Source organism: Microchirus variegatus, assembly GCF_963457635.1.
Source record: "Microchirus variegatus genome assembly, chromosome: 5".
Taxonomy (NCBI): Eukaryota; Metazoa; Chordata; class Actinopteri; order Pleuronectiformes; family Soleidae; genus Microchirus; species Microchirus variegatus.
The window spans coordinates 30,223,383-30,235,895 of record NC_139806.1 but is presented as its reverse complement, the minus strand read 5'-3'; the positions used below and the strand labels follow the sequence as shown (position 1 = coordinate 30,235,895).

General features: G+C 42.1%; 2 protein-coding genes across 2 annotated transcripts in view; both read left to right on the top strand.

Annotated features, from left to right (window-relative positions):
• Positions 1–2,354: 2,354 nt before the first annotated feature.
• On the top strand, positions 2,355–9,306 carry pgap2 (post-GPI attachment to proteins 2). The gene is made up of 6 exons (XM_083890527.1): positions 2,355–2,533; positions 4,642–4,810; positions 5,168–5,417; positions 5,510–5,616; positions 7,987–8,095; positions 9,028–9,306. The coding sequence occupies exons 2-6, from the start codon at positions 4,643–4,645 to the stop codon at positions 9,156–9,158; spliced, it is 765 nt and encodes a 254-aa protein (XP_083746653.1). The 5' UTR covers positions 2,355–2,533; position 4,642; the 3' UTR covers positions 9,159–9,306.
• Positions 9,307–12,340: 3,034 nt separating this feature from the next.
• stim1b (stromal interaction molecule 1b) overlaps positions 12,341–12,513 on the top strand; it is a gene marked incomplete at both ends in the record, with an annotated part of 37,841 nt that continues 37,668 nt past the window's right edge. The window contains one exon of the mRNA XM_083889707.1: positions 12,341–12,449. Coding sequence (XP_083745833.1) covers positions 12,341–12,449 — 109 coding nt within the window. The remainder of the gene's footprint in view (positions 12,450–12,513) is intronic.

Here is a 12,513-nt window from a genome sequence, read left to right as displayed (position 1 = left end):
GCAGCAGGTCTTTGTTGTAAATTTCAGCCTCTCCTCTAGATGGCACTATAAACTACTTATTTCCCCTTTAAGCTCAGTATTTGGACGTTAGCGTCTCTCACCGGTGTTTTCCACTCATGGCTTCAGGCCTCCAGATGAATCCACCGTCTCTGTGAGCACAGACAGCATCGGGGTTGTCGGACAGCAGAGGGCGCCTCCTCTTCCCTTGCGGTGCGTCGACCAGAACGACGTACATCACTTCCTGTTTGTACAGGACCGTCTCCCAAACCTGTATGACTGGTTGTTCACCGCAGCAGAACTGAAAGAACAAATACCATTGATTAAACATGAAAGCAAAAGCCTTTTCCACAGGTGGAGTCAGTACCTGTCGGCTGTAGGCCTCCAGTACCTCCTCCACAGGGAAGGTGAAGCGGTATGAGCCCAGTCTGGACGTCTCCAGGAAGGCCGGCGAGGTGGCAAAGTTCCCCAGGAAGCTTTGCTGTCTCTGGCGCTGGTCCTCAGTCCGGTCTGGGTAAGTCTTCTCCAGAAGTCTGGTCTCAGCGGACGTGATGTCCTCAGGTTTCACCGCCAGACTCCACCACAGCAGAGAGTCCCTGCTCCTGAAACCACCGTCCCTGTGGATCCCTTCCAGTCCACTCAGGTCCGTGTCGTGTTTTAGATGAGAAACATGGATCTCTGGATGCGGGAACACCGGAATGTGTTTATTGAAGAGATACTGGTTCTCCAAACATCGAGCTTCCTTCTTTAAATCCTCCAGCTTCACGTGTCGATCCCTTACAAAATACTCCTGAACTCCTCTCCGGTTTCTGCGTGTTTCCATGGTGCAGGGATCTTTGATCTGTGGCTACATTTTATACGGAAACAAACTGTGTGTGTGTGTGTGTGTGTGTGTGTGTGTGTGTGTGTGTGTGTGTGTGTGTGTGTGTGTGTGTGTGTGTGTGTTTATTTTGGATATAATTTCCAAATCAAATTAGCCCTGAGGTCAAAAACAAACAAGCTCCTCAGAACCAGTTTCTCAGGGTGTTGGCCGCGGCCCCCTCCTGAGCTGTGATGGTACTGCAGGTGTTGCCTGAAATGTAATTAAAATGTAAATTAAATAAAAGGTGCCATATGTAAGAACGTGGCCAAAAACGGTTACTACATTCAAATTCAAAATACTGAGGTCTTTTAGGTTTGGTTTTCTGACGTAACTGGCAACCCATGGTTGCTCGGCAGCTGAGACTCTACTGACTGCAATGATTGGTAGACAGCGGTAGGTGGCGCCACATGACGCCAAAACATGATTTCAAAACATAAACATGATTTGCAGTCTGCAAAATATTTTTTTTAATGCAAATATTTTGTCTGTACTGTTGTTGTTGGTGAGTTCAGTTTGTTATATGAACATTATTCCTGAGTCTCTGTGACATATGAGGAGGATTTTATGATTTATTACATAATACACCTTTAAATGATTATTATTATTATTATTATTATCATTATGAGCCTGATTGGCTCACAGTGAGAGACTCCGCCCACCAGAGTGAACAAAGGGGAGTGCCATCTCCTGCCTGGATCTGTGACTTTTTCATTAAACACAAACAAAACACAATAAAATAAAACAAAACTTAAAGGTGAAGTAAGTAGTTTATAGTGCCATCTAGAGGAGAGGCTGAAATTTACAACAAAGGACTGCTCCTCTGCTCACCCCCTCCCTTCCCTGAGCACTACGGTATCCTCAGCTGGTCAAATGTCGTCCTCGTTGTCTTTCTCCGTGTCAGCAGATGAGGTTTGTGAGGCGAGGGAGAGGGCGAGCTACCGCGGCCGTAGCAGATGAAGCGGAGAGAGTGGAGGCGGGACTTCCGCTACAAGTAAAGAGACGCTTGATTTGTTCTCTCGTGTTTGTCCTTACAGGCTCCCGTAGAAACATGGTGTCGTGGCAATGCAGTTGCGGCCCGCGACCATGTTATTTTGACTTTTTGAAACACTACGAAAATGAAACAAACTATTATACAGCGACTAGACAATGCAGGAGCACATAATATGTATATAAAGTGGATTTTGGGTCATATAAACCCATAAATACTACACAGTGTCCCTTTAAATTTACATATAAATAAAAGAAAACAAAATACAATAAAATAAAATAAGGACAATACACAAGTCCTTAAAAGAAGACATTTGATAACTCATGGACCCACAGCTAGTTTTACAAACACCAAAGAATGACCGTTTAAATGATTATACACTCATACACACAACGGGGGAAGATATGCTTTTATTTTGGAAGGAAGAGCCCCGTTTTCGGCAGCTAGACTTTTATTCTGAAGGTTGCAGTCGCCGGATATAGTTCGCCTGTTTCCGGTTGTGTTCCGGTGACGTCAGTGAGTGAACGGGAGACGTCTGTTCGCGTCGGCGAGTCCAGTGAGCGGAGAGTTGTCGCAAAGTCTGGATTTAATCCACTTTAATCCCGAAATTAGCGGCTAAAGCTCGTTAGCTCGCCGTGTCGGGAGGCTAACGTGATGACTGAGGGCCGGAAGTCACCTGCGTGAAGGTGAGCGTCAACTCGAGCTAACCGTTAGCCTGCTACAGTGTGACGTCATCGGCTTGTTTTTAAAGTTTAGTCGACGTCAAAAATGACGAGATTTTGTGTTTTTGTCAACATGCGGAGTTAAAGCCGAGGCTTCTGCGTGACTAACACGTCATCACGTCTAACCATAGATAACCATAGTAACCTAATCTGAGAATCTGTAGTATCTTTATTTGACTAACCACAGTAACCTAATCTGAGTAACCTAATCTAACCATAGTATTTTAATCTGAGTCACCATAGTTACTTCATCTGAGTAACCACAGTAACCTAATCTAACCATAGTATTTTAATCTGAGTAACCATAGTTACTTCATCTGAGTAACCACAGTAACCTAATCTAACCATAGTATTTTTTACGTTTTTACAACAGTCTTGTTACGAAGTAGGTCCTAAAGCTACAAGGTAATTGGCAAGGAAAGTACGTAAAAAACAAATAACACAATCAATATATAAAATACTAGACCCTAAAACAAGCCAGGTTTATTACAATTTAGAGGAAATTGATGCTGCATTTCAAACGTATTATAAATCGCTCTATTCACAACCAAAACAAGAGAGTAGAGAAAATATAAGAACCTTCTTTAAGTTTTGTTAGACCAAAACAAATGCTTAACATCACAGATTACAAAAAAAGATCTAAAGAATAATAAAACGCCAGGAAGTGATGGACTACCAGCCCAATGGTGCAAGACCTTTAAGGAGGAATTGACTCCACTTATAAATTCCTTTAACTGGACTCTTGAACAAAGATCACCCCCACCCTCGTGGAGTGAGGCGATTATTTCTGTCATCCCAAAAGAGGGTAAGAATAAAATGTAATGTAGCTCATACACGCCAATTAAACATTTGGGAGTTTGGTTAACACACTGTCTTAGTGATTTGTATAAGAAAAACTTTGAAACTGTAAACAAGAACATTAAAAAAGATCTTAGTAATTGGTCAACAACTCCACTGAACTTCAGTGAAAGAATTGATGTTATTTAAATATCAATTCTACCTAGATTATTAATATCTGTTTACGTCACTGCCAGTTAAAATCCCAACCAACCAATTCCAGGAATGGGACAAGCAAATTTCACACTTTATTTGGAAAGGGAAGAAACCAAGGATTAGATACAGAACATTAACAATCAGTAAAGAAAAAGGTGGTATGTCTCTCCCTAATCTTAAGGATTATTATCACTCTGCCTAGTTAAAAACTGTGATTCTCTGGTGAGGCAAAATGGAAGGACATGGAAAGGGAATGTCAGGGCATCCTAACATTGGAGATTATAAGTGAATGATAACTCATCAGGACCATCTGAATCCCCTCATCTCATTTACGTTACATATGTGGTTTGATGTTCTGAAGCAGTTGAATTTGTTGAACCAATTGAAAAAGTTTAGATGGGTCGAATACGACACGGATTTCAAACCAAATGCTTTGGATTTTAGATTTAAGATCTGGACAAATAAAGGTATTACTGCTTATTACAACATAATGGAAAAGAACACATTACGATGCTTTCAAACACTAAGAGAACAATATGGTTTGGAAAATCATGATTTTTTAATTATGTTATCTGTTAATTTTCCTGTTCATAAAAACAATAAAAATGTAAGTATTAAAAAAAAAATAATAATAATCTGATGAATTAATAATTGTAATTTGATCTGAGTAACCTTCAAAGTAACTTTATCTAAATAACCTTTATAAAAAACTTAATCTGATGAATTAATCATAGGAACCTGATCTGAGTAACCTTCATAGTAACTTAATCTGACTAATATATATGCAATCCTAATCTCAGTAATTAATCATAGTAATTTAATCTGAGTAATCTATATACAAACTTAATCTGAGTAATTAATCATAGTAACTTAATCTGACTCATATATATATATACAATCCTAATCTTAGTAATTAATCATAGTAATTTAATTGAATAATCTATATACAAACGTAATCTGATTAAATAATCATAGTAACTTAATCTGAGTAAAATTGGTCCATGTGAACTTGTTTAGCGTAATCACCGTAATCTAATCCACTCTGTGGCTGAAGTGTAATGGTTGTGTGTGTGGTCCAGGATGCTCCAGGGGCCGTACGGTGGCCTGCAGAGGGACCGCCCCCTCATCAGGCTGCCGTTCACCAGCTTCGCCGTGGTGACCGTTCTGTTCCCGCTGACCGGCCTCATCGCCTGCCTCGCCATCTCACTCCTCTACCACTTTGAGGACGCCACGTACACGCACTGTAAGGTCAGTGTGAGGTCAGAGGTCACACGCTGTGAGGTCAGAGGTCACACACTGTGAGGTGAGGTCCGGGGTCACAGGTCACACACTGTGAGGTTACGTCACACTGTGGAGTGAGGTCAGAGGTCACAAACTGGGAGGTGAGGTCAGAGGTCACATGATGAGGTCACACACGGTGAGGTCAGGGGTCACACACGATGAGGTCACAGGTCACACACGGTGAGGTCAGAGGTCACACACTGTGAGGTGAGGTCACAGGTCACACACGGTGAGGTCAGTGTGAGGTCAGTCTGAGGTCAGTGTGAGGTCAGAGGTCACGCACTGCGAGGTCAGAGGTCACATGTGTGTTTTCTCACCGACCAGGTGTCAAACTACCTCCCATCCATCAGCGCCGCCATCAGCGGCGTGCCGGAGCGCTACATCTGGCGCGGCTGCATCGGCCTGCACTCTGCGCCGCGCTTCCTGGTGTCCGCCGCCTACTTCAGCTTCTACCGCGCTCGCTTCGCCAAGCGTCTGCTGGAGCTGCTGCTCAGCGGCCTGGCTCTGCTGTGCAGCCTCGCCGAGAACGCCGGCCTGCTGGTGCTCACGTACGTGTCGTCCACGGAAACATACGGTGAGTCAGCAGCACGCCGCCGCCGCCGCCGCCGCCAGAGAACGCCTCGATTCCACGTCCGGGCGGTCAGTGACGCTTGTTTGTCTTGGCAGGTCTTCATAAGAACGGCTTCATGGTGTTCGTCGTGAGCTCGATGCTGCACATGCTCATCACCTGCTGGCTGTGGCAGGTGATCAAGAGGTACGGCGTCAACCCAGAGGTAAATATAGACCTGTTAGTGCTCGTTAAATTTAACACAAAGATTTTAACCACTGTTACTTACTCTCCCACACCAAAGCCCATAGAGAAAACCAGTGATTTTAGCTCACAGGGACACAGGAGCTGCTGGTCCTCTGCTGCCTCGTGTGGTCACTTTGTGTCACTGAGTTAAGTCTAAATGAAGATTTTTAAAAGCCAAATTTGACATATTCAGACATTGTAAGTTAGTGATGGAGGCAGCAGTGGATCAACAACTCCTGTGAACTCCTGTGTCTCTGTGATGTTAAAATCACTGGTTTTCTCTATGGGGTTTGGTGAAGGAGAGTGAGTGATTTACAAACTCCAGTTTCCAGTTACTTGAACCTTTTTTTATTTGATAAAATCCACATCAAGACAAGTCTATGATATTTAAGAACATGTTCACGTCTTTATTTCACTGTTAGACAGACTTTAACAACAGGAAACTGAAGTTTGTAAACCACTCACTCTCCCACAACAAAGCCCATAGAGAAAACCAGTGATTTTAATATCACAGAGACACAGGAGTTCACAGGAGTTGTTGATCCACTGCTGCCTCCATCACTAACTTACAATGACTGATTTTAGTGAATTCGGCTTTAAAAATATTTCATTTAACTTAACTTGTGACACAAAGTGCAGCAGCTCCTGTGTCCCTGTGAGCTAAAATCACTGGTTTTCTCTATCGGCTTTAGTGCGGGAGAGTGAGTGGTTTATAAACTTCAGTTTACCAATAGAGATAAAGACGTGAACGTGTTCTTGGAGATATATATCATAGACTTAAACTGAAGTAGATTTTATTAGCTAGCTTAGAGTGTTTTTTGGCTTTAAAACAGGGGCGGCTGGTGTATAGGGACGATTTGGGCGACGCCCTCCCAACTAGGAGGAGAAAGAGAAGTTTTTTTCCTCAACAATTCCAAGATCCTTAGTAATAATATTCCTTTCAGTCGTCTCTTCCAGCAAAGGTAGTTATTATCAGTGTTCTAGACATATTATCTGTCATTGTCCAATCAGAATCGTCAGATTCAAGTCACGTTTTATGGTTCCGCCTCTTCTGGGGCGATTTGACTGACATGAAGAATCGCCCAAAAATTCTCCCATTGACTCTCATGTTAAAAACTTTTTTTTCGAAAAACATTCCCTCCAATGCATTTTTAATGAGGATTAATGTGCATGCACTAACGTGCTTACGTCATATGTAAATTGAGCAAAGAGAGGAGGGGATCATTTCTCTTCACTTCACGTCTCTCTGCTCGCAGCGCGCTGAGCGAAGTGATTTAAAAATACACGTACGATTGTGCTGGTTTAATCAGTCCCAGCACGAACGGATAAGTACACGTAGTTTGACCAGTGCCACGGAGTTCACGCTTCCATACGTGTTAGCTGTTTATGGCTCGTAGCAGCGGACAGCAGTCATTTGAAGCTATGTTCGTTAGCTTGTTTGCTAACATTGTTGATGTTTGTATCGCTCAGGGTTTAACTGCAGGTTAAACTTCAGGTTGATTGGACTGTTTTGTGTAAGAAAGTATTGTAAGATGCATTTAGCAACACATGTAAAGATCCAATTCTGCACTTTCCTTTACACTTAATGAATAATTTGACCGCACTATCTTGTCACATGTTTGTTGTATGTATCTGGTAAAGGTTGTGAAAGTTCTCGATCCTTGGTCTGTTAATAAATACTTGACTTAATATGCTGCCCCTGTCTTTATGTGGTTGCTGGACACATCTTGTGTCCTGTTTAGCTGTTTTACATCATACATTAGATTAATGTAAATAATATTTGTTTATCAAGTTGCCATCTAGTGGACACAAGGAGGACTTTTAATCACCAAACAACACAATGATATGCACCTATTGAATCGGTCACTTGAATCATTATCAGAAAAAATTGCCCCCCCCTGAAATTTTCTTCAGGAGCCGCCACTGCTTTTAAATGTACAATGTGAACAAAATCAAACATAACAAAGTTATTCACAGTTTTTGTGCAGTTTGTTAGAGGACAGGGAGGCAGTGATGACGTGTGTCCTGTGGGGGGCCCTGCACACCCATTTTGTGCGTACTGTTCTGATGAAGGCTTCTTCTTCTTTCTGTTTGTCTGTTTCTGGGCGTTTTCACTCGTCGTCGCGTTTCCACATTTTAAACTTGTTTCGCTCACATTCACCTCCACATTTAACGCGTGACTCAACACATTATTTTTGGTTCTTCTCTGTTTCAGTTTCAGTTTCAGCAGAATAAATGTGGGTCTCTCTCTCTCACACACACACACACACACACACACATTTTCACATATTCACAGAACTCGCTCGCTCTCCCACGTCAAACGTCTCATGTGTGTGTTTGTGTCTCACAGGAAGTGACATCATACCGGTGGAAGGTGCGCCTCTTCCTGTTTAACGTGGGCTGTTGCCTGGCAGCCGCGTATTTCTTCAGACGCCACAACAAGTTTTGCGAGACGGGAGGTACGTGTCCTCGTCTCCACCCTCAGATTGGCTATTGAAATCTCTGTGACTGTGATAGTCTCGTGTGACTATGATAGTCTCACGTGACCATGATAGTCTCGCGTGACCATGATAGTCTCGCGGGACCATGATAGTCTCACGTGACCATGATAGTCTCGCGGGACCATGATAGTCTCGCGTGACTATGATAGTAACCATGATAGTCTCGTGTGACTATGATAGTCTCGTGTGACTACGATCGTGACCATGATAGTCTCCCGTGACCATGATAGTCTCGCGTGACTATGATTGCGACTATGATCGCACTATGATAGTCTCGCGTGACTATAATTGTGATTATGATAGTCTCATGTGACTATAGGTGACTGTAATAGTCTCGCGTGTTAGTGATTAGGATAGTCTTGCGTGACTATGATCGTGATTATGATAGACTCACGTGACTATGATCGTGACTATGATAATCTTGCGTGTTAGTGATTATGATAGTCTCATGTGACTATGATCGTGACTATGATAGACTCACGTGACTATGATCGTGACTATGATAGTCTCGCGTGTTAGTGACTATGATAGTCTCATGTGACTATGATCGTGACTATCATAGTCAACAGCCTTTTCTGCAGATTTATCGTAAATTCTGACGTGTTTTCTTTTATATTTTTTACAACAAAAAAATTGCGATTTTTATTTGAAAGTAATGAAATGTCTCTGTGTCCTCTCTCCCTGTGTCGTGTCTGTGTCCTCCCTCCCTGTGTCCTCCCTGTGTCCTCCCTGTGTCCTCCCTCCCTCTGTCCTCCCTCTGTCCTCTCTCCCTGTGTCCTCTCCCCCTGTGTCCTCCCTCCCTGTGTCCTCTCTGTGTCCTCCCTGTGTCCTCCCTGTGTCCTCCCTGTGTCCTCCCTGTGTCCTCCCTGTGTCCTCCGTGTGTCCTTCAGTCTACACTCTGTTTGCTGTCTTCGAGTACCTGGTGGTCTTCTCCAACATGTCCTTCCACATGACGGCTTTCTGGGACTTTGGAAGTAAAGACGTGATGGTGGCGACAACACCTGAGGACAAACGTTACTGATCCACAGGATCTGAACTATCATGTGACCTCCTGAACTTTGACACGAGGAGACGTCCCATGTGACGGCGTCTCAGGGACAGTTGGACAGTTGTGGTTCCTCTGTGTTTCACTGTCACTTTTTTATGACTTTAAATTAAAAAAACAAACTCCACCCCTGACCAGGACACGGCTGCTCTGTTATTGAAGTCAAGTCACTGTTTCCGTCTGTCTCCAGTCTGTCCACAGTCTGTCCCCTCATGTCCCCTCCTCTCGTCCTCTGTCTCAGCTGCAGCTGCTCTGTGGTTTGATGTCTCGAGTTCAGACGGAGGAAGTAGAGACGACGTCCTCCAGCGCGAGTCAGCTGACCCTCAGTCACCAGATGATGTCCGCGGGGACGTCCTCGTCCTCCAGAGTGTGTGTGTGTGTGTGTGTGTGTGTGTGTGTTGGATATAAACATGACTGACAGGACGAGTCAAAACTTGTCGCAGAGAGAAAAAAAAGAATGTCTTCACATTCCCACATATTTGTCTAAACTGTAAACGGCTGAGTCGCTGTTCAGAATCGCTCATCCCAGTGTACGGCACAGGGTTCTGATGTAAATCTTAGAATTCAGACTTCAATGTGAAAATTCTTATTTAAACTCTCAGAATATTGACTTCAATCTCAGAATTCTCACTTAAAATCTTAGAATTCTGACTTTAATCTCAAAATTCCAATTTAAAATCTCAGAAGCCTGACTTAAACGCTCATAATTCTGACTTTAATCTCAAAATTCTGACTTAATATCTTAGAATTGTGACTTAAATCTCAAAAGCCTGACTGAAATTTGAGGATTCAAAATGTAATCTTGCGATTTCCTTGAACGATGAGCGTTTCCATGGATGTTGAAGTCTTTTTAACTTTAATCTACAGTTGGACGTTGTTGGCTTTGACGTCGCGCTCGTGACTCTTCAGTGACGACACTCTCTGTCCAATCAGAGACCGGCAGTCTGATGACGTCACATGTTAGCATTAGCTCAGCTGAACGTCATCAGAGCAGGAAGTAAAGACATGTTGAACAGAACAGAACCCTGGGGCTCGCTTCAGTTCCAGCTGACAAACACTTCGTAGGTTTCTAACCTCGTGTTAGCTCCGAGATTGAGGAAATGCTATTTTCTGGGGGGTTTTTTCGGGGGCGATGTCGGGAATCGAGTGAAATGGGTTTTTGCAAAGTTGTGCAACAGGAAGCGTCTAAATCCAGCTCGTCTCAAGACCACAAGGTCAGCAGAAGCTTCTGAAGGCTAAGTATAGTTCTTCTTCTCTGGGGTGGAAACAAGTGACTGTTGCACATGGGAGTGATGAACCTCTCACTCTGCCACACCAAAGTCACTCACTCTGCCACACCAAAGTCACTCACTCTCCCACACCAAAGTCCATAGAGTAAACCAGTGATATTTACATCACGGCACACAGGAGTTCATAGGAGTTGTTGATCCACTGCTGCCTCCATCACTAACTTACAATGACTAGATTTAAATCAGTGACACAAAGTGACCACACGAGGCAACAGAGGACCAGCAGCTCATAATTCTGACTTTAATCTCAAAATTCTGATTCAAAATCTTAGAATTCTGACTTTAATCTCAAAATTCTGAATTAAAATCTTACAATTCTGACTTTAATCCCAAAATTCCAATTTAAAATCTTAGAATTCTGACTTTAATCTCAAAATTCTGACTTAAAATCTTAGAATTCTGATTTAAATCTAAGAATTCTGACTTCAATCTCAAAATTCTGACTTAAAATCTTAGAATTCTGACTTTAATCTCAAATTTCTGACTTAAAATCTTAGAATCCTGACATTCATCCCAAAATTCCAATTTCAAATCTCAGAAGCCTGACTTAAACACTCATAATTCTGACTTTAATCTAAAAAATTCTGACTTAATATCTATCTGACAGCAGCTTCTGTGTCCCTGTGAGCTAAAATCACTGGTTTCCTCTATGGGCTTTGGTGTGGGAGAGTGAGTGGTTTAACAACAGTTTCCTGTTGTTAAAGTCTGTCTCACAGTGAAATAAAGACGTGAACACGTTCTTAAGACATCGTAGACTTAAACTGACGCAGATTTTATTAGCTAAGTCTTTTTTTGAAGTGGCTAAAAATCCATAATGGCCTGTTTCTGCTAGAGGGCGCTGTGACTGTGCTCAGTATGTGGTACGACCCTGAAGTCTCTGACTAAAGTAGAATGTCGGGGGTTCTGTTTGAACAGTTAGGAACAGGAAGAGGAAGTGGGTCCCTGCCTCCGAGGAAAAGACGACTTCCTGAAGAGAAACGCACAACAACGCAACCCGAGAAAGTCCAGCACAGACTTCCTGCTGTGAGGTCAACGCTTCACTTCTTCTTCTTCTGTCTTTTTAATTCTAGTCTGTAGGTGACGTTGATTATTCTGCTTTTTCATAATTCATTTTCATTATTTATACATATATTTGTGTGTATATATATGCTATATATTTTTCTGACTTAAAATCTTAGAAAACTGACTTCAATGTGAAAATTCTTAAACTCAGAATTTTGACTTCAATCTCAGAATTCTCACTTAAAATCTTAGAATTCTGACTTTAATCTCAAAATTCCAATTTAAAATCTCTGAAGCCTGACTTAAACGCTCATAATTCTGAGTTTAATCTCAAAATTCTTACTTAGTATCTCAGAATTATGACTTTAATTTTAGAATTCTAACTATAATCTCAAAATTCTGACTTAAAATCTCAGAAGCCTGATTTAAACGCCGTAATTCTGACTTTAATCTCAAAAATTCTGACTTAATATCTTAGAATTCTGACTTTAATTTTAGAATTCTGACTTCAATCTCAGAAGCCTGATTTAAACGTTCATAATTCTGACTTTAATCTGAAAATTCTGACTTAAAATCTTAGAATTCTGACTTTAATCTTAGAATTCTGACTTTAATCTTAGAATTCTGACTTTAATCTCAAAAGCCTGACTTTAAATCTGAATTAATGTTTTTCAGCCACAAAATGAATGAAGTTCAAACTTTGCAACTTCACAACCCGGTGAGTTCCAGAGAAACGTGGAATAATAATAATAATAATAATAATTTAAAAAAACACGCAGCAGGCAGACGTGATTGTACGAAACATTTTTAAACGCATCAACACATTCAATCATCGACAGGAATCATCAAGTCAAAGTTTACACGGACATGAAAGTGAGCGACGGAGACTTTACTTCTGCGGGACCCAACGCGGATTTTGAGAATCGCGTCGTCAGCGCGCAGGCAGCCCTGATTTTGGAACTTTGCGCAAAGAGAAGTGAACTTCCGCCCCACCAGCAGGTGGAGTATTAAGCAGGGGTCGCGTTAACCGAATATTTTCC

Bases quoted from the DNA above. Each gene is read 5' to 3' on its own strand.
- pgap2 (XM_083890527.1), top strand. From the start codon at position 4,643: ATGCTCCAGGGGCCGTACGGTGGCCTGCAGAGGGACCGCCCCCTCATC. The intron at 4,811-5,167 runs GTCAGTGTGAGG...CTCACCGACCAG, and splicing joins CCACGTACACGCACTGTAAG to GTGTCAAACTACCTCCCATC. The intron at 8,096-9,027 runs GTACGTGTCCTC...TGTGTCCTTCAG, and splicing joins CAAGTTTTGCGAGACGGGAG to TCTACACTCTGTTTGCTGTC.